General features: G+C 39.3%; 1 protein-coding gene across 1 annotated transcript; it reads left to right on the plus strand.

The window, feature by feature from the left end:
* Positions 1-11255: 11255 nt before the first annotated feature.
* On the plus strand, positions 11256-19452 carry ESM1 (endothelial cell specific molecule 1). Its single transcript, XM_051804700.1, has 3 exons — positions 11256-11840; positions 15325-15480; positions 17509-19452. The coding sequence occupies exons 1-3, from the start codon at positions 11540-11542 to the stop codon at positions 17607-17609; spliced, it is 558 nt and encodes a 185-aa protein (XP_051660660.1). The 5' UTR covers positions 11256-11539; the 3' UTR covers positions 17610-19452.
* The last annotated feature ends 1241 nt before the right edge of the window (positions 19453-20693 follow it).

Below are 20693 nucleotides of genomic sequence, written 5' to 3' on the forward strand. Positions count from 1 at the left end.
CTGAAACCACTGCTGGGATGGTTCTTAGAAAAGACCTTGAAACAGGAAAGTCACAGACAGTAGCTCCACATACGTTACAGTTTTGCAATGACAGACACCCACAAAGCCTGACAAAATTAAGCTGGAAACATATTCCTGACTGGACTGAGAAGAGCTCGTATTCAGCAGCCTGCGGTGGAGTTTACTGAACAGGTCAGTTGTCCTGAGCATAGCAAAGCACAGCTTTGTCTTGGCAGAGCTGACTTCTCTGTCAGACTTTTACATCTATACTGTTTTTACTGAGGTCTTCCAGGTGAGCAATATTTCTGAAGGATTATTTTCTGAGAGGTCTGACTTGCTCATCGCCTGTCACATAGTCATATTTGGGCACAGAGAATAGCCCCTAAGGCTGACCAGGCCATGCAAAGACATGACATATGGCACTGACATGCAGTGTATGGTGCTGGTGCTGACACATTGGCTCTCTATCCGCTAGAGGGTACTGACAACTCATACTCACACATCACACTGGGGTGCAGATGACAGTTAACTCTAGGCCTTAGGTTTGTTCTGCTCTTGTGCTGGGCAGTAGTGGCTGATATTCTGTACTTGTTTTGGCTGTACATCTAATGCACTGCATGTTCAATTTTTTTTAAATTATTTTTTTAAACAAATTTCTATTTCTCAGTACAAAGGGTGTCATTATCTATTGTCAACAACTGTTATTTCCTGAAAGTGTGGTGATATGTTTGGAGCAAGGATTGCCTCCACAACTCCTAGTCAAAGTCTTTGTTCTATCTTCTGATCACAGAGCCACCCTCTATCTAGCAAACTGTAAAAGCAACCTTCTTTTTGGGCAACTCAATCTGGCATCGGGAAGAAACATTTAGAAAACAGAATTAAAACAAAGCAAACCATAGATTTTCAAGATAATTTTCTTGGATACTTGCCTAAAAACAAATAAACTCAGAAGTCTCTTTCCAACTCTGAACAGGTCAATTCTCCATAGCCAGACAAATTACAGCAAGTCATTTTAATACGTCTGCTACATCTTTTAATTATGATTTACTGATTTCCAAAATTTATCCTAATCTCATAAATGATCTGTTCAGACACCTCTATCCCAGTATATTTATAACAGCAAAAGATCTGATGAAGCTCTTTTTGGATTGACTAATAATATTTCGTAATTAATATCTAGCAGATTGCAAGAAGGTTAAATTTAACTGTAATTCAATTCAAGGTGACACAGGTTGCTTCAAAGTAAAGAAAAACAGAAAATAGAACAGGATCTTACATACCTTGGCTACTTCCAAGGGCATAGATTAGATTCAATGTATAAACAATGGAGTTTCACAGAGTTCATTCTTATGTACATATTTTTTTGTAAAAAGCAAGAAGCTTTACCCTATTAAAACACTCTCACAACAACTTTATTTCAATAAAATATCAATCCTCTCTGCAACCACATAGAAAATTGAGGTAAGAATAATTAGAACAGTAGTAACATCAGTAAATGAAAAACTGAATGTTACTTTAATCGCTCTTAATCACTCCTGTAATAAAAAATTAATAGTCATTTGTATTTAATTAACAATTAAGGAGTCCAGAAAAGAGCCATGAAGATGATTAGGAGCCCCTCTCCTAGGAAGAAAGGCTCAGAGCCTCTGAATTACTCAACCTCAAGAAGAGAAGGCTCTGGGAAAGCCTAATTGCTGCCTTCCAGTAACTGAAAGGAAACCGCAAGAAAGACAGAGAGGGACTATTTACAAGAGTAGGTAGTGACAGGACAAGGGGAAATGGCTTCAAATTGAAGGAGGGTAGGTTTAGATTTGTTGCTGGGAAGAAATTCTGTACTGTGAGCATGATGAGGCACTGGAACACATTGCCCAGGGTTGTGGATGCCCCATCCCTGGAAGTGTTCCAGGCCAGGTTAGATGGGCATTTGAACAACCTGGTCTAGTGGAAGGTGTCCCTGCCCTTTTCAGGGAGGTTGGAACTAGATGATCTTTAAGGTCTCTTCCAACCCAAACCATTTGATGATTCTATGATTTCCATTTAAATGAATAAATGGCACATGGTTGTTGGTTTAGGTTGTCTTGAAACAGTGTAGAGAAATGTTATCTATTGGGATGTTGTGGCCAGTCTATCTCAGGCTGTTACAACAAAAATCATAACACACATTCTCTCAGCCCCATTGATATCAGATAAAAGCAGATGCATGAAAAGAAGGGTGTACTCTGGACTAGAGTTTTTGCAAAACTTCTGACATATTCAAGTGGCAAAGGAACATGTTGACAGCGATGTGGCTTTCCCTGATTAAAATCTGGGGCGTGCACATCCTGTGCCAAAAGACACAGTCCTGTCCTAGCACTGGTCTTAGCAGTGTTCAAGTAACAAATATTTGCACTGAGCACATCATTATTCTCAGAACTGATGCTTTGGGTGTGCTGACGGAGCACTGCAGAGAAACTTGCACTGCTTCCTTTCACTGGTGATTGTGACAGGCCCCATCTTTCTAGGTGTTTCAGTCGGACCTTGCCAGCAAATTCCTACTGTGTACAATCTGCATCATAATGAAAAGAATGATGTGGGGGCAGCAACTATATTTGCAACACTGAAAATCTCACACCAACAGACAGAAGATAAGCCTGCTGATACTAATGTGTAGTTCATTTTCTTTCTGCAATATTTCTAAGAGTTCTAACTGCAACGTTCCTTGGGCATGCCTCTATAATAAAAGTAGAAGAGAGTATAAGTGTACTGAAAAGCATGATACAGGGGGCTGTGGTGCTCGTGATTCTATGTACCCCAACTTCAGAAATTATCAGATTCACAGCTGGAGTGGAATGATGTTTGTGCTCCTCCAGGAGTAGAAATGGGTAGTTTGAGTTAACTTGCCCTGTGAAATGAGACTGTGTTGCAGCAGCAATGAGCCCGGCAGTGCTACAGTGAGATTTGACACGGACTCCACATCAGAGCCCTGAATGATTAAAAACTATGTTGTTTTCTGACAGCTCCTTCTGTCTTATGGACAATGGTGTTGATCTTACTGAGTGGTCTCAGCCTCATTATCCAGAAATATTGATAGTGTCTGCATGAGGTAAGAGCACTGCAGGTGGTAAGATAATGCAAAACCTGGGTTCAGTTCTAATGGGATATTTAAATTGTTTCTCTTCCTCTTTCCCTCCTGTTGTTTGTCCTGTACGTAGTTACTGAAGCCAGAGACACGGTACTCATTAGCAGTTTTGATATTCATATTTGGGACACTGGTTTCCAGGAGGGTTTGTTATTCCACCAGCAGTGTTCAGTTGGGTTTTCTCTTCTTGTGATGCTTGGTTCCAGCTTAGCCATCCTGGGAAGTATTCGTCTGCCCAGCCAAATGATGCTGATGACTCTGGAATGGTTTCCATGGGCACAACCAGTGGTTTGCAAATCCTGTTTCAAGCATTTATCTTAGGCAGTAGGCAAACAAAAAAATCCTTACCTCTATGCTGATTGTAGAAAACAGACTTATTTTTTTACTATCAATTTTTATACAATAAAAAAATCCAAACATTTTTTATTTTATAAAACAGAAAAAGCCACTATAGCCAGCACTGAAGATACTGTTGCCCAATTCTGGCCCAAATGTCCTCATGGGATCAATGTAAGGGAACATCTTTTATACCACAGCTTTGGGAGCTGTTTCCTGCTGTCAACAACCATCTGCGTCTGACCTGCCTCTTTGTTCTCTTTGCATCATCTTTACAGGCAGGATGAGACAGTTACCTATTACCAAGCCAGTGTTCACACTCCATAATATGAGGCTAACCCCTGGCATGGGGAAGAGGATCCATAACACAGCATGGGCAAAATTAGTATTAACTAGTAACTATCTGATTTTAAATAAATCATCTAAATAAGTGCATCTGATTGTGAACTATTTCAGAAATTTTGCTTACTTAAATAGTTTATTCTATCATGGACAGGAAACAGCTAAAATAACCCCTGTTCAGTCTATGACAATTCATAAGATAGAGTGAAAGAGAAAAATAACATGCCAGTATAGAGAAATCACATATCTGTCAGATTTATAGTTTGGGACAATATCTGCAGCTTTGAATATTTACTAAGGATTGTTTTCCCAGTTAGTTTTCCTTAAGAATAAACCTTTTGGGCATTTGACTAAGTGACCGAAAATTAACATCAAGTTTTGATCAAGTAGTTAAGGTTGATCTATGAATAAAAAAAAAGAAATCAATACTATTCATGTGTTATATTTTATTCTCTCAGATACGCTGAGTGGATATAAATGCATGCAAATTATCACATTTCTGAGTGCTCTGCATTCATAACACTGCTTAGTTATAACACCTTTTTTAGCAATAAAGTTGGAAATAATGACATGCGAGCTAAAATAAATTTGGAAGTGATTAGGCTTTTTGTAGGTTTATAGCTTTCTGACAGTTTTGCTGCTTAATGAAACCAGATTTCTCATAGGCAATATGCAGCTGTTATCCCTCATTGCTTTCTAATTAGAGCTTGTTTAGAAACATTCCTTTCCATACTTTGCATTAAAAACACCCAGCAAGGAAGATCATAAAACATTGGAAGTATTGTGTGAAATCCTGGCCCCGCTTAAAGGAGTGAGAGAGCACTTATGTCATTGGGGTCAACAATCACTCACGATATGAGTATCCTATGAGTTAAAAAAAAGAAGTATTCTAATATTTGAAAATACAGCCATATGATTGATGAGGCAAAGGACAAAAGATGTAGAAAGCATAACCATGAAAATCCTCTTGATGCCCTAGGGAAGCAAATGGCCCTATGCAAGGTCCCTCTAAGTGCATTGTCCTGGGAGACCTTGACTGGTGTCTCTTTTTATGGAAGCCAAGATGTTAATTCAATTTGTGTCCAAACCTCTTCACTGAAGTAAATACCAATTGTGTATAGCACAGAAACATCTAAAGACCAGCTGTCAAAAGCGTCCTTGAGGGAGACTTTGCACCTGTTAGCCCAGCCTCAGGGGCTTCAGGCTGGATGGAGATGGATGGAGAGTGAGGACTGGGAACAAGAAAAAGTAATAAAGATGGAATGAAGAGATACAGTCTGGTGCACTCTTATTTTTAGGGTGCTTTTTGTGTGTGGCATAAGTAGACTTCCAAAGAGTAAAGCTGCAGAAAAATCAGAGAGACAGCACAGTAATAACAACGGCTAAGGTTGAGCTGGTGAGATTGTGTGGAAGACAGAGATCAGAATAAAATAACCACTCATCCTAAGGAAACAAAATGTATGTAATACTGTGGAAAAGTCTTTAATAGTTCCCATAGCTGTCCTTACTCCTTTCTGTCTTTGTCTGGCTCTTCCCTGAAGTTTTATTACCTAGAAAATGCGGAAGTTCTCTGACAGTCTTTCTGGTATTACCTAGTTATTCTGGAAAGTCTTTATGTTTCAAAGATGAGTACTTATGTAAGGGAGAGATTTCTTCCTAAAGAAAAATGATGATCAATATAAATTTGATAATTTTGCTTATCTAAGTTAACTAGTTCAAATCAGTTTTTCTCTGCCAATGAAAAGGTTTTTATCCTGGCTATATTGCAAGGAATACATGGAAGCATTAACTCATGAGGACACCTAACCCTGACTCAAACAACTCAACATTTCACACATATGACTACAGATTTTCTTATTAGCAACTCATGGAGTACATAAGATAACAAGCTTTTGATAGCTTTGTCATCCATTACAGAAAATAGCTACTCAGTCAAGTCTAAACTATATATAAAGCATAGTTAAAACTTTTGCAGAAATATTGTAAGACAATAGCATTACTTAATTGCAAAAAAGTTTTAAAAGACTTATTTTAGTACAGAAAAGTAGAAATTACATGAATACTTAAGTTATGGTTCTATTCCCATTAGCATTTATAGTGTTGTAAACTTTTTTATCTTAAAGAGCAGAGATCAAAATCAACTTCAGTTGCAAGTAAAAGATACTCTGCATCAATCCTAAAATATCTGATTCTAAAATCTATACCTAGGAATTGAAAACAAAATAGTGCACTTTGATATTCTGCACAGGTACCAAGAACAAACATTTCTTAAGTGGGAATTTGGCTTAGTTATCAAGGACTGGTAGAGTCAGAGTACAATTACCATTTGGACTGAGTAGGGAAAGGATAAAATTCACTCTGTATTTGTCATGTTGTTAACTGTTGTGTTATTGTTTATGTCCTGATAAAACTGATAAAAACACTTGTTCAAGTCCAGTATGTTTTATTCTAGTTGCGCAGAGAACTGCTGAGAGCACAGGCTTCATGGCAATAGAGAAATGAGTGTGTATTCCTATATCAGCTTATTAAGTCAAATAGCGAGAGACAAAATATCATTTACATTGACTTACGTTAAAGCTGCATACCATAGGGGCACCTGACCACTTAAGCAGAACATGCAAAGAACCATCATTCACATCTTATTTTCTTTTATTGATGAGGAAACTGAATGTCTTGAAAAGATGTTTTTCTGTGTGGAAAGGCTTTTTTTCCTCCTAGGTGTACATATGGCTTAATCGGGGTGATTTAGATTTCTAGGATCAAGAGGTGTCACAAAAGAAACAACTCCTGACAAAATATTGATAAGGTAGGGGGTGTGAAGGCAGAGTTTTGGGCTGTGAATGATCAGTCAAATTAAGCATTGTATTCAGAGAAGAAAATTTTCTGAAGTATAGAAAAGGTATGTGACTGTCTCATACTGTTAAGAAACTCTCTGGTACAGACATTGAAGTTCTTGGGCACTGAAACTCCTTTATTCCTCTGTAAATTTAGATGACTTGAAAGTATTAAAGAAAAAGATTTCAGCATAATAGAATCGCAACCCATTTTTTCATAATTTTTCCCTGTTTATATCATCTACCTATTTACTGTGTGTGACAAATCCAGACTTGCTTGCCATGGAGAAAATTGACCCCTCTGCCATGTAGTATAACTTTTCCACTGCTCTGTGATAATTTTTGCCTTTTGAACACCTTCTCCAAACACAGCAGAACTATTTGACTCTATTGATTAACAATAGAGTTGATAAACAATTTAAGGAAAGCCAGTGACTTCTGCTATGCAGATTATTATGGTGGTTGTAAAATCACTGGAAACAGCCATTCTATGCAAGGATGACACAGGGCAGAGATCCTGCAGTCAGAGCCAGGCCATGACTGGAACCCACTGAGGAAAAGGACTGTGACACCTGGACTCAGTAAGCAGCACAGATCTGACAGGACCCAGCTCCATTTGCATGGTTGTAGGTTTGGAGGAAGAAACTCAGAGCAGAAATTATGTGCAGTAAGTTTGGCTAGCAGCACCCAGGCTGGACATGCCCCATATTTGCATGTCACCTATGGGCATGCATATTTTTAATATGCTCCAAACAAGCTGTGGTTTTCATTCCTGAGGCTCTCTGCAGATAACCCCACCATATCCAGTAATTTCTAAAATAGTTCCTGCAGTTTGTGCAGATGTAACCAGCTCACCCAGTTCTCTGCATAGCATCTGGTCTGCCTGGAGAAAGCATGTAAACACCTCTTGCCTTCAACAAGTAGGAAATGTCCCAAAGCATCTATTTTTACCAGAGTGAAGCTGAGTTGCTGTGTTACAGCTGAAACAAAGAGTAATTAGCAATTCATTGAAAAGATACAAGAAAAGAAATCATACAAAGGGGAGTCCTTGCCGCTATCTCACTTTCCTGATTCTTATATCTTACTTCCTATTTCTGGCTTTTCATTTTGGACTTTGCAGCTCAGCTTCCTTTTGGTGTTTCCCTTTGAATTTTTGTCTCTCATATAGCATTGTGCTTATGTTTTTTTGTAAAGGAAGCCTGGGAAAAGGTTGGATCTTTCAGGAATGTGGGGTTACATATTTTTAGTTTAGGGACTGCCTTTTGGAAATGAGCAACAAGGGTCATGCTTTAAACCTTTTCCTATGTTTAAAGAGATATTAGTTCTTCCTGCTTATCCCAACTTTATGTATTCCAAAGACTGGATAGTGACAGTGGCCAGAATGTTTGAGTTCAGAAGAGTTAAAGTGAGTATTTCGCTGTCTAAAGAGTAAAACCAATAAAGCCTATTGATCTAATGAATAGATTGCTCCCATATTTCAGCACAGACCAATCATGTATCATGAAGTATGTCATTCCATGGGGATTTTTAACAAGTGGGGTCAGACTATTCTTAAATAGAATGTCAAGACCATCTCAAAGGCTGCTTTTGTTTGAGAAATAAATTATTTACAAAAGAACTAGAAAAATAGTGCTTCAGCTGGAAACACAGCTCACTGACACTAGATTGCTTGGTTCCCTGTAAAGCATTGAACCCAAGGGTTGAAACTTTTTTGCTTCTAGAAGGAATGCCAAACATTATACATGATGATGTAATTATGATGCAATCTGGCACCAAGACAATTAATACTGTAAAATTAGAAAAAATAATTAACTCTGATCTGATCCAGAAGATATTCCACATTTAATGTGTATTTATACCACAAGTTAAATAATGGTGGCAAATTTTGTGCTGTTAATAGTTAGGGAAGCTTCATTAAATCCCATTGCATCAGTTTTCAAGGGAGAGCTTAGTTCAGGGCTTTACAAGATCAAGCCTTTCATTAGAAAGAAAAGCTTAATGGATTCAACAGGTGAAACAACAGAGAAACATTAAAACCAGAGAGAGTGACATTGGATTTATTTCCCTACCTAATCAGTGGACAGTGTGGAAGATCATAGTATCATTATTTCCTCCATGATACTCATACATAAGCCAGACATCTATCTGTTCATATTGTTTTCTTCCATTACATGTATTTTTTAATCTATTGTAATAATTTACTTTGGCTTCTAGCTCCAAGCACAGAATACAGTTTCCATCTTATTCCAAATAATATTGGCTAGTTGCTAGGGGAGTGTGCTGATTCTTTTACAATTGCTTTTCCTCACCACATCTGTCTGTAATTTTTCTATTTATCATCTCACTAGGACATTTTTCCTGTGAAAAATCCAAACGTGAAATATAGCCCTTTCGGATCTTGTTTGGTGTTTTATACAAGGAGCATTTAATCTACATATTTACAGAACAGGATTTTACCAGCTAGTGGTTACTACCAGGCATAAATACCTAAATGCATTTGTGGATGGGTCTGCACACTCCTCTGTTGTCTCCTCTTAGTGAGCAAGCAGGTATGAATCGAAGTGCAGGTGAATTAATTTAAGACTGAGTCTTCCTGCTCCTTGAAGTTTCATACACTGTCTGCAACCTGCTTCCTTGGGCTATTTCACCCTTGTTAGCAGATTTATCTGGGGTGTTGAAATGGTGACTGGCCTCAGTTGTACTTCCTGTACCTCTGACTGAGGATGCTAAGGCATCTCTCCTCCACTGAGGAACTGCCCAGAGGGATTTATGCTGGCTCCTCAGTCCCACAGGTTACAGTCTGACCTATTAGTATAAACCAATGTCAATTTTAGTTGATGCTATGCCAGCAGACACGGTCAGCAATTTACATTTTTTGGCTGATCTGTGAACTGTGGAGGAGATGTTGAGATAAATTTCTAATTCATCTGCTCATTTTAACCTTATACTTTTGTTCCTCCTCTGGCTTTAGCTGCAATGTTCATTTCCATATCTGAAGTGTTCCTTTCACTTCCCAGAGGATAGTTGCTTTGTATTTTGAAGATGAAGCTGTCCTACTACTGCTAATTGATGTCATCTCATGGCTACCAATAGCACTTTCTTGGTTTATACAAAACCTCAACCTAATGCTTTAGTTTTTACACTTCAGGTTCATTAATTGCTCCAAGAATACTTGTGAAGTGTGAGAATACATGTGAATATATGTGCACAATCTTGTGAACATAAACATATGCCAAGAGGCAAATGTGATTAAAAGAACTGCATTTCATGTGATTATATACTGTATAGGATCGATGGCTGCAAATGTTTCACCAAGTGTCATCTCCCTTTGACAAGTGCTAAATCCCTCCCTCTCCTCCCCTCCCCTTCTCTCCCCACATACCAGAAGTGTACAAGAGTATAAAAAACCAACAATATGTTGGTTTTCCTCACCTTCTTCACAAGAGAGAAGAGTTAAGCATTTTGTTTCCTTTTTATCAATTAAAATTTGCATTCGTGAAGGTTTTCCTGCTCTCCTGTATTTCCAGCAGAATCATTCATTTTATTTGGCAGCCTACTGGCAGTGTCTTTAGCCCGGTTGAGACACAGGATTCCCAAAGGGCAAGCTGGTCACACACAGTTCAGTTTGCTTCAGTTCCCACTAACTTCCCTGGCAACAACTTTTGGTATTCAGAGGTTTATTTATGGCTAGCTTTATTCCTTTTTTCCTTTCCTGTAGATTTTTCCTTAGTGCAGAAATTGTCATATCTTCAGTGGCTCATCAGTTTCACTGGACTCTTCAGTTGTTTGCTGTTCCTTGTCAAGGCTCTGTCAGGATGAATAAAGACTAAGAGGGGAGACAGGGGAAATTGAGACTTGTTTTCTGTTTATTTACATTGATTTCATTGAAGAGCAACATCAGGACATCTCACAGAGTGTGTCAAAATAGAAGTGGTATAAAGTGGGGGAGAATCACCCTCCTGGATCAATGTTAAGGCTGTGTGGATGGTGCCTATGATGGATGGGGATTTCCCCTGTGGCTGTGAGGTTGGTGCAGCTCACTGATCATTCTCCTGAACTTCCTGTGGAAGGTCCCACAAAATACTGATTTCTCTCTGACCAGTTTTTCATTCTAGCAGTGATCTTTGAGTGAAATGTTTAATTAATCTCCACCTAAATACTGATTAAAAAGTGCTACTTTGATGGAGGCAGAAAAAACTACTGAAACATCTGAGTTTGGCTGTTAAATGACATGATCTCACTTAATTCCTTAAAGTAACTATCCACGTCACCTAAGAGGGTATGGCAAAGATTTATTCTATTAAAGGTTATTCTTTCAGCAGTGAGGTGATTCAATGTGATTTTCTTCTGGCCGTATGAGCTATGATAGCAAGGCAGAGATCTCCTGTCAGCAGTGTGCCCAGCGTCAGAGCAATCCTTGTCCTGCAATAAGGTATGTGACCTACTCAGGGTTGATTTCCCCCCCCCTTCTGTGTGTGCTTTTTTTTTAAAATCTTCCTCCTTTTTTTTTCCTCCTTTTTTTTTTTTTTTATTTTGGCAGACGTCCTTGAGCATTTGAAACGGATGTGAGAGAGTTTTTAGTCCTCATGCAAAACAACCAACTAAACATAACAGATTACATCAGCTCAGGCTTTTCAATTCCTGGATGGCAGCAGAGTGCTAATCCAACCTTCATCCTGGATTTCATAAACTGAAACAAGGGAGGCTGGCAGGAGCAGCGCTGCCGGATTGAGGAAGCTGACGACGGTGCAACATGTGGGCAACACACTTTATAAAGCTCATAAACTTGTAGGCTGATGTGTGCAGCTACCACTTTGGATTCTGTACTGCTGCTTCCCTCAGCAAGAGGCACCAGCAGGCTGAGCACTAAAACCTGCTCTTTGGGACGGAGCATTTACCCCTGCAAGACATGAAGGGCTTCCTGTTTCTCACGCTCCTCCTGATGCCCATGCATGCTGGAACTGCTTGGAGTGCGAAATATGCAGTAGATTGTCCTGAGCCCTGTGACAGTAACGCATGCAAAAGTACCTTCCGCTGTAAGCGAACGGTGCTGGATGACTGTGGCTGCTGCAGAGTCTGTGCAGCTGCTCTGGGGGAGACTTGCTATCGTACAGTCTCGGGTATGGATGGTGTCAAGTGTGGCCCTGGGCTGAAGTGCCAGTTTTACACTGAGGAGGATGACTTTGGTGATGAATTTGGTATCTGCAAAGGTAACAATATTCACTTTGCATGCACCCACTGTGGCGATTTGACAGAAACCTACATGTGAGCTTGCCTCCTGCTTGAAAGGTCTAAAGTGGGATTTTTCTGGAAAGTAAAAAATACCTGCTCGTATTAGAAAGTGTTACAGGTAGAGGGGCAGGGTTATTAATGTGGGAATATTGTTTAGACTTGGGGACATGTGTGAGGAAACACAGACAGGGTGTGCTCAGAGATGAGATTTTTGACTGGGACTTGGGAGACCCAGGCACTAGTCCTGATGTTTCCACTGATTTGGTGGGTGGCTTTCTTTAAAAGACTTTAATCCTGCAAGTCCAACCTTGTCACAGGGTTTCTGCCCCTGCTGCATTCTCTGTGGGTGATGTTCCCTCTGGCACTGCCAGCTGCATGCCCAGGACCAGGTGCTCACTCTGAGGTTTGGGAGACGGAGATAACAGCACTGCCTGAGTGCCTCGGGGACATTGCCATGTTTAATTTAGTCCTGCTGTTGAGAGGCTCAACTACCCTAGGGTCAGGGAAGGCAAACAGTGACCCTCCTCCCTGAAAGATGGGAATAACAGAACAGAGACTGACTGTGAGATGCGCAGCCAGCCACTGCTTTCAGCTTATTCCAGGTACGCTGCATGCTAAATTCTTTAGTCAGAGGCTAAAATGGCGTTTTTCGATTAAGACCTATTGTCGCTCCATGCAACATCCAGAATCTTTAAAAGGAGAGGAGGTATTATGCTAATAAGTATGATGACAATTTTAAAAAATAAACTATTTTTAAAAAAGAGTTTGCAAAGCATGAATGCAGTGGGTTTTCCTGTGTTTGTGTGCCACTTCAGTAAGTAAATACAGATAAGCCTTAGAATAACTTCCTTAAAATGGGAGATGTCTTGGCAGTTAAATATCAGGAGTATTAATAAACTCAGTTAAAGTAATGCCTTAGGACCAGATGCTGCAGAAATCATTCAGGCTGACTTACATATAGAACACACTTACTTACAGTATTTAAAAACAAATTCATGTGCATGGGTGAGTGCCAAACCCAAATACTAATTTTAGTTCTAAAGACTAGAACTTGGGCATAAAGATCATATTTTTTGTGCATTCATGAGAAAAGTATGTTACTGAGATAGTTGGTTGATCTTCACTTTATTAAAAATTACCACAGTGCAAGATCCCGCCTATAATTCCTTTAACAGTTCCTTGGATTTAGTATATACTTTTCAGTTTCCTCATAGGAATTTCTTTGCAATAGTACACTTTGAATAGGAAAAAATATTGAGGGACATGAGATCTGAATCCCCATAGCTGAATCTTGGATACTCTGGAGAAAATGTAAAGTAAAATGTTTGGGGTTTTCTCCCATTCAGTCAGTGGAAAAACTCTTATAAATTTCAATAAAACCATATCTTGACTTAGAATTGTAAATTTGTCTTTAAAGCTTATATTCCTCATATATTTATTTGCACTAAATATTATAGATATAATTTCTAATTATTTTTCTTTTTTCACCTAAGCTCTGAGGTAGCACAACCTTTCTCTGTACATATGAGAATTTGATTAGGCAAAGTATGGGTCCAAGTATTATTATTTTATATATGCATTTACAGCTATGATACCAGGTCATTCACTCATTTTAATAATTTCTATGTTTGTAGTAAATGATAGACTCAGGATAGCTAAATTCTCTCTAGCTTCCTGCAAATATTTTACTTTGAAGTTCTGAAGGTTGAGTATCTGCAGCAGGCAGATTGATGCACCATGTAGTGTGAGCTCTTCACTTGTCTACCAGGGAGGATGTGCACACAAAACTTGTTTCACTTCAGCAGGATTATGGTTTAGTTTTATGTGATCAAGCAGCAGGTCAAAGAGTGTCCTTCTTGGGAAGGGGTGTATGTTGAAGCTCAGTATGGTTTTCCAGGGTGGAGGGACTCACTGTGTAGTGAGTTCAAAGGAACTGGTTGATTTTCTAGGGCTTTTCATTTATAAAACATACCTGTTGTATTTGCAGATAATCGTAAAATTTTGGCTTCACTTTAGTGCATTAGACTGTTTTTCAGATTGCCCAGGCTGCATAGGAAAACTAAATATTTGCACTGACTTAAGAGGACTGGACAAACTGAGAAGGACAACCCTATTGTGAGGTGATACATGCACGGAAACTATGTTTGGATCAGGAGGCCTCAGAGCTGAAAGTGTGAGACAAAATGAGGGAGAGGTATCATTTGTGCATATTATGGTCACCTTTCTTAAGGTTTCTATGGAAGCCTGGGCTAGATGGTTCCTTGGTGCAGCTCTTTATTGGTCATTCATCTGTGCTTAGGAGGTGAATCCAAAACTCTCTAGACATTGCCATTTAAGGTGACCGTGTACCCTGTGTTGGCAAGGATAGTCTGAACATAAAGACCTTTCTCCTGGGATAGCTCAAACTTCTCTTGGGAATGATCTCATGTTTGGGGGTTTGGAAAGGACATGTTGGACATGGATTTTTCTTGGCTCCATCTTTTTGGCAATGGTCCTGGGATGGTACCCTCTTCAACAGCAAGGCAGAGGAAGACAAGAGCTGTGATCCCTAGTTTAAACTCTGGGAAGTTATGCAATCCAACAAGTGATATGTGTCAGCTATGGGACAGGGCAAATCCCCTGCACCTGACTTAATTTTCTTTGGAAACCATTCAGTCCCATCTTAGCAGCTGTTCTTTGGTGCTTCTCCACAAGCTTGCTCAAGGATGGGAGGTTTGAACTGGGGCTTTGAGCATTGCAGGAGTTGTCCTGCAACCAAGGAGTCGTCCCAGTACCGGTGATCCCTTCGAGGATATTCAGGGTATGACTGGAGACATAAGTGAGCCCCTGTCTGTCTGCCATGGTAAAACAGACCTTTGCTGTCTGAGAAGCTGTTGGATAGAAGAAGGCTCTTCCCTAGGAGCCAGTAGCATCTACAGGTAGAGAGTGCATTTGCTGGATAGCTCCTCAGAGTCAGGTTGCATCCTCCACCCAGAGAGAAGTCCAGTAGTCCAGTACCAGCAACAGTTTGCAGCTCTAAGTCATGACAGTTATGTAAGTCAGACAATACCACGCCCAAGAGTGAATTCAGGGACTTTCTGGAGTCATCTTCATTTCTAATTCTTAATTTCTAAATCCAATGCTAGTCCAATTTTGACTGCATCCTCTATGATTACATACTTATATATTGTATATTGCTTTTAACTTGAATTTTAATACTAAGAGTGTTTCAGAGAAGGCTTACTGATAGGATGTTTTTTAAATAAGTTAAAGGAAACAAAATTATTTATATGATGTGTGTCAAGGTTAGTTAATACTGGAAAATACTTGTAAAAAGCAGTCAGCATGCTAAAATCTTGTAGCTAGGGTTTAGCTGACCTCCACTCAAAGGTTTTCCACTTTCAAGGACATAAGCAGGCCAGCTATCAACACAGATGCTGACTTGGATCACTGAGAACCACTTTGCTATAATTTTTTTTCCAGAATGTCCCTACGGTAGCTATGGAATGGAATGCAGGAAAACATGCAACTGTCCCTCTGGCATCTGTGACAGAGTAACAGGGAAGTGTTTGAAGTTCCCATTTTTTCAACTGTCTGCTTCAAAGCCTCCCAATCGACGAAAAATGATTTCACACACAGGTAAGACTTTGTGGGGCAGTTGATTTTAGCAGAAAACACCTTGTCCATGATCTACTACCATGCTGTGTACGCTGTGTGTGAGTGATGTGTACTTTGGTGGAGCTGTGCAAAACACTCATAGCACAAGGTACGTTAATTTTTCTTATTGTCAGCTCACTTAACATGTGGCAAGGACTTAGATCGTCTGTGACACATCATAAAAACATTTTGGAATCTTAAACATGGGCAAAATACTTTGTAGCTCTTTTATGTACCGACACTACATCATCATCTGTGCAGTTGGAGGCTAGGCTTTGCATTAGTCAGTTCAGATGTGATAGATAACATGTAGCTGCTTTGTGTAGAATAGGATTTCACTGCTAGCTAACTGCTAGCTAACATGGTAAAACCAACATTTTTTTTTTCCCCCATGAAGACAGAACTTTATATGTTTTCAGTTGTCAGTGAATGGTTTTATGAAAAGTTCTATTGTAGTCATTTGTCACAGTATCTCTGGAATAAGTTCTTACCTTTACAATTATGTTTGAAGCTTCTAGCAGATCTTTCCAGAATTTAAAAAAAAAAAAAAAAGAAAAGAAAAAGGAATGTGAGAAACTAAAGTGATTTTGAGGCGGGGAGGAAAGATCACTGAAGTGTTTAGATCTGGCATTAAAAATTTTCCCCTTATTTTCCACCTGATGATACTGAGGTATGTTTGACTGAATAACGTTTACTTTAAATGTAAACATAAACCAAAATAAATACAAATGTGAAGAGAAGTTAGAAAAAAATTAAAAAATCAGAGACTTAATCCTAGAACTACTGGGAGATTTATAAGACTTCATCCAAAGGTCTTTGGATTTTATTTCTTTTCCAACCGCAGTTTGTGTGCCTTATTTTTACTCCTGTTATATTAAGCTAGCTAAAGTTTGCTGCCTTAATACATGATTTATCTTTCCCCCCTTCTCTGTTTAGAGAAAGTTAGATGGAAGCAAACTTTGTCAGCTTATGCTTATATCACATTTAAAATCATATTTTTCTGTATCTAGCCTATATTCAAAATCTTCCCAGGCAGCCTTATTTTCATTGGTTCCTCCTCCCCTTCCCTCTTTCACCCTTGCCTTTGGTCCCAAACCATCTGCTGTCCCTAAATTTAACAGCTTGTCTGATCACAGCCATGATGAGATATTTACCACATAGAAACAAAGATTGGTTTTTACACCTGCAAAGGTTTCATACTGCCTTCTGTCCTTCCAGAGGTCACTGGAAGCAGACAGAAGACACTGGGTGGTACTCTATGGGGTGGTCACACAGAGTTTCACTTAATAATGGCCTTCAGAGGTAGCTAAGGCATCTATGAGATCTTCACTGTATTAAAACAACTGCAAATGCTTCCGTATTTTAAACAGGCAAGTTCTGACCCATATGTTTTATAAAAACATTATGGCTACACATATCCTAGTAAAATGAAAGGTGTCAGAGTGTGTTCCTGTGCATTGCAATTTGACCCCTGCACAGTCAAACAGTAGGGCAACTGATGGCATGCTTTGTCCCAGCCCAGCTAGCTGTGCCAAACAACCTCAGCCACAGCTCAGGAATCAGGCTCAGCCAGAGACTGTTTCCAGTTGACAAACCAGATATCATTTTATCCTATTTTTGGAGAGTGAGAGAGTTTAGTGGCATGCACCAGGCTATTCCATACTAGCTGGCCATAGTCAGAGAATAGCTCCAGGTGCTTTAATTTGCTGCTGTAGCTGTTGAGGATATGCTGCTTAGTCCCATGTCACACTGGAGCAAGTGTTACAGTCAGAACTGGAAACTGAAGTCACATCATCAGCTTCATGCTTAAACTATTAGAAAACACATCTGACTTATGTCTTAATTTGGCAGAAATTTTGTAACTAGGTAATTGGAGGTATTTAGGGAGATTTCTGCAAATTTGCCAGTTAAGGTTTTTCTGAAGTATTCCAAAAAGGAGGGACATTGCTGAACAATATTTTAATGCTCTTATCTTATGTGAAATTCACCTTTATTTTTGTATCTTTTCAGACAATGACATGGCATCAGGGGATGGAAATTCTGTGAAAGAGGAATTTGTTAAAGAGAAAGCTATTCACCCTCCGATAATGAAATGGCTAAATCCTCGCTGATATTTGCTTACACTTGTAAGACTTTCAAGTGAAGGCATTTCTCACAGATTAATGAATATGCAACAACACACTTTAAGAACAAAGTAGATTTATAGCATATGAAAATGTAATCTCTGAAGGTCAATTGTGATCTGTTTTTAATGAGAAAAATGTTTACTTTAAAATAGACTGTACAGTGTATATGATTTTTGATATTTGTTTTGATAAGTATTTGAACAGAAATGTATTGTGGATTCTTGAATGTATAGTAAAACTGAAAACCTAACATGATCATTTAAATAATGCCAGAGGCCAACTCCTACAGCCCGAGGCTGGGAAAACTCTCACTGAAGTCAGGGGACAGTTTGGGTGAGTGATACTATTGACGTGGAGCCAACATGAAAGAAACAAATCCCAGGACAGAAAGCAACACCCCTGAATCTCAATAATAATAACATGGGAGAACAACAGTGTGATTAAATTAACCAGCAGTAGTTGCTAGTAATTTTCTGGGTTTTGGAAGCTTGGTGACAATTCCTTGGAGATAAATATGCCTTTCTTCAGTGAGAATAGACCCAGCACTTCAGTTTATACATTATGAATAACTTAGACAAAACACTGCAGACATATATTGTATTTAGGTGGATTTCTAAAGCTAAATTTTGTACAGAGAAACAGCAGATTGGTAAATTCTACTGATTTGTAGAAGGGGATCTGAAACAAAAGAAGCTGCTTACCATTATTTAAATATATATGTTTCTATAAACCAACTAATTGGTGCCATTAAGATGACATCTGCATTTTTTGGAGAAGACTGGGTCCAATGCAAGAGGCCAGCAAATGGACTTTTATATTTTCCACTTTGATTGTCGGCTACAGCCCAGATCTGATTCACAAGGAGTTTGTTTGATCTAGTGTAGGGAAGATTCAGACCCTCAGCAAGAAGTAGTTCAGCCAAGACTACAGTATTTTGGTATCCAGTACTTTGTGTCTCAATTGCATGAGCAACCTGTTCTGTTTCAGCCAGGAGAATAATTTATATGTGTTAGTGTGTTGCAGAACTGGCAGTCCCTCATTCAGTCCAAACAGGACGGATAATACATGTGTAAGTCAAAAATCACCACTGAGGTGGATTTGCTAATATGTCTGGAAACAACCAGATACTCAGATAATAGAAATTGGTGTAGCTGTGTCAATGAACCTGGATTGTGTGAGTTTAGAAATTGCCTTGAAATGCAGAGCACTCCCATTGGAAATCTGGCTTGAACTGAATAATTCCTTTGAAATTGATGTGAGCTTTGACAATGACTTCAGTAAAAGAAGGAACATATAGTTCAGCAGTCAAAATTTAGTTCAGGATCTGAAAACATACTTTTAAACTAGGAACGACAGAAACTTTTGAAGAGTTGATCCAAGGCCAACAGCTGTGGAAGCAGGATGCTTTCACCAGGGAAAGCAGAGATTAATCGTGCTGCTCTACAACAAGAGGATGATGACAACAATAGACATCCAGACATCAGTACAGCAGTGCAGGCTCTCCTGCCATGATAATTGGAGACATATGAGCATAAATTTCAAACTAGCATATACCACATTTCAACTTGTGTTGAATGTTAGGGTCTGAGAGGGAGCAATTTTATCTTGGGCTATTTACAAGCAAGTGTACTGATTCTCATCTACTGATATCAAAAGTAATTTTTTCTTGATTTCAGTGAGAGCAGGATCAAATCCACAGTCCTTGAGCAGATGATGACAATTATTTAAAGAACATAGTAAATATTGCTTACATTATTAATATTTTGCAAGTGTCATAAATGGCATTATGAGTTCTTGAATGTAAATCTAATAAGCTGGTTGGTTTTAAAAAATGTAAGATTATTATTGTTCAATTAAAAAAAACAACTGAAAGCATCACTGTCTATTGTGTCGATCTATTGATGATAGAGTAAGACTGATGGTGATGGCACAGCCACAGTGCATGCAGACTAGGCACAGTTTTGCTCCCAAATCCACAGAAACACTTTCACAATGGCTGCATCTATTTCAGCAAAATTGCTGGGGACTATTCACCATTGCTGAAGCTGAGTGGTGGCCCATGTCCACAATGACTTGTGTCCATACCTTTCAACCACTTCCATCTCCAAAATGAGGTGGCTGGATCCAAGTTGCCTACCAGGGACAGCCACTCCTTGGTCAACCCCAGAACAAGAAGGGTTTGACAGTTGTCCTGCTGGCCTGGTCACCACCATACCAGGGACTATTTAGTCCTGGAGAAGTGCCTACAACTCCTTTACACTGTTTCATTTACCCTAAAGTAGTAACCTGTGAAACCAGACCTACAAGTCAGGAGAAAGGAGAAGATGGAGAGGGATGCATTGCAGACAATTTTGGATGATTTCTACACTTTTTCATCAAACTTATAAAATGCTTTTGCATTTCTTCAGCTGCTCCAGTGATCGATTGCTCCACACAGAATAGACTTCAGACTGAAATTATAGTATAAGCAAATTTTCTCTCTTATCCTTTGAAATGTCTACCTGTTGCTACTAGTGACAATAGGACTACACCAGTATTTGAAATAATGCAACCATAGAATCATAGAATAGTTTAGATTGGAAAAGACCTTTAAAATCATTTGAGTTCAAACTGTTAACCCAGCACTGCCAAGTCCACCACCATGTCCCCCAAATGCTACAACTACATATCTCTTAAATACCTCCAGGGATGGTGACTCCACCAGTTCCCTGGGTAGCCTGGTCCAATGCTTGACAACCCTTTCCATGAACAAATTTTTCCTAATACACAATCCAAGCCTCCCCTAGCACAACTTCAGGCCATTTGCTCTTACCCCATCACTTGCCTCCCAGGAGAAGAGACTGAACACCACCAGGCCACAATGTCCTTTCAGGTAGTTGTAGAGAGTGATAAGGTCACCCCTGAGCCTCCTCTTCTCCAGGCTAACCAACTCCAGCTCCCTCAGCAGCTCCTCACAGGACCTGTGCTCTAGACCCTTCACCAGCTCTATTGCTCTTGTCTGGACACACTCCAGCATGTCCATGTCTTTCTTGTAGTGAGGGGTCTGAAACTGCACATGGGATTTGAGGT

This window comes from Manacus candei, unplaced genomic scaffold (assembly GCF_025592945.1).
Source record: "Manacus candei isolate 608988 ecotype Guabito, Panama unplaced genomic scaffold, ASM2559294v1 h1tg000061l, whole genome shotgun sequence".
NCBI lineage: Eukaryota > Metazoa > Chordata > Aves > Passeriformes > Pipridae > Manacus > Manacus candei.

Coding starts and splice junctions, on each gene's coding strand:
- ESM1 (XM_051804700.1), top strand. CDS start 11,540: ATGAAGGGCTTCCTGTTTCTCACGCTCCTCCTGATGCCCATGCATGCT. Junction 11,841..15,324: donor TGAATTTGGTATCTGCAAAG/GTAACAATATTC, acceptor TTTTTTTTCCAG/AATGTCCCTACGGTAGCTAT. Junction 15,481..17,508: donor AAAAATGATTTCACACACAG/GTAAGACTTTGT, acceptor GTATCTTTTCAG/ACAATGACATGGCATCAGGG.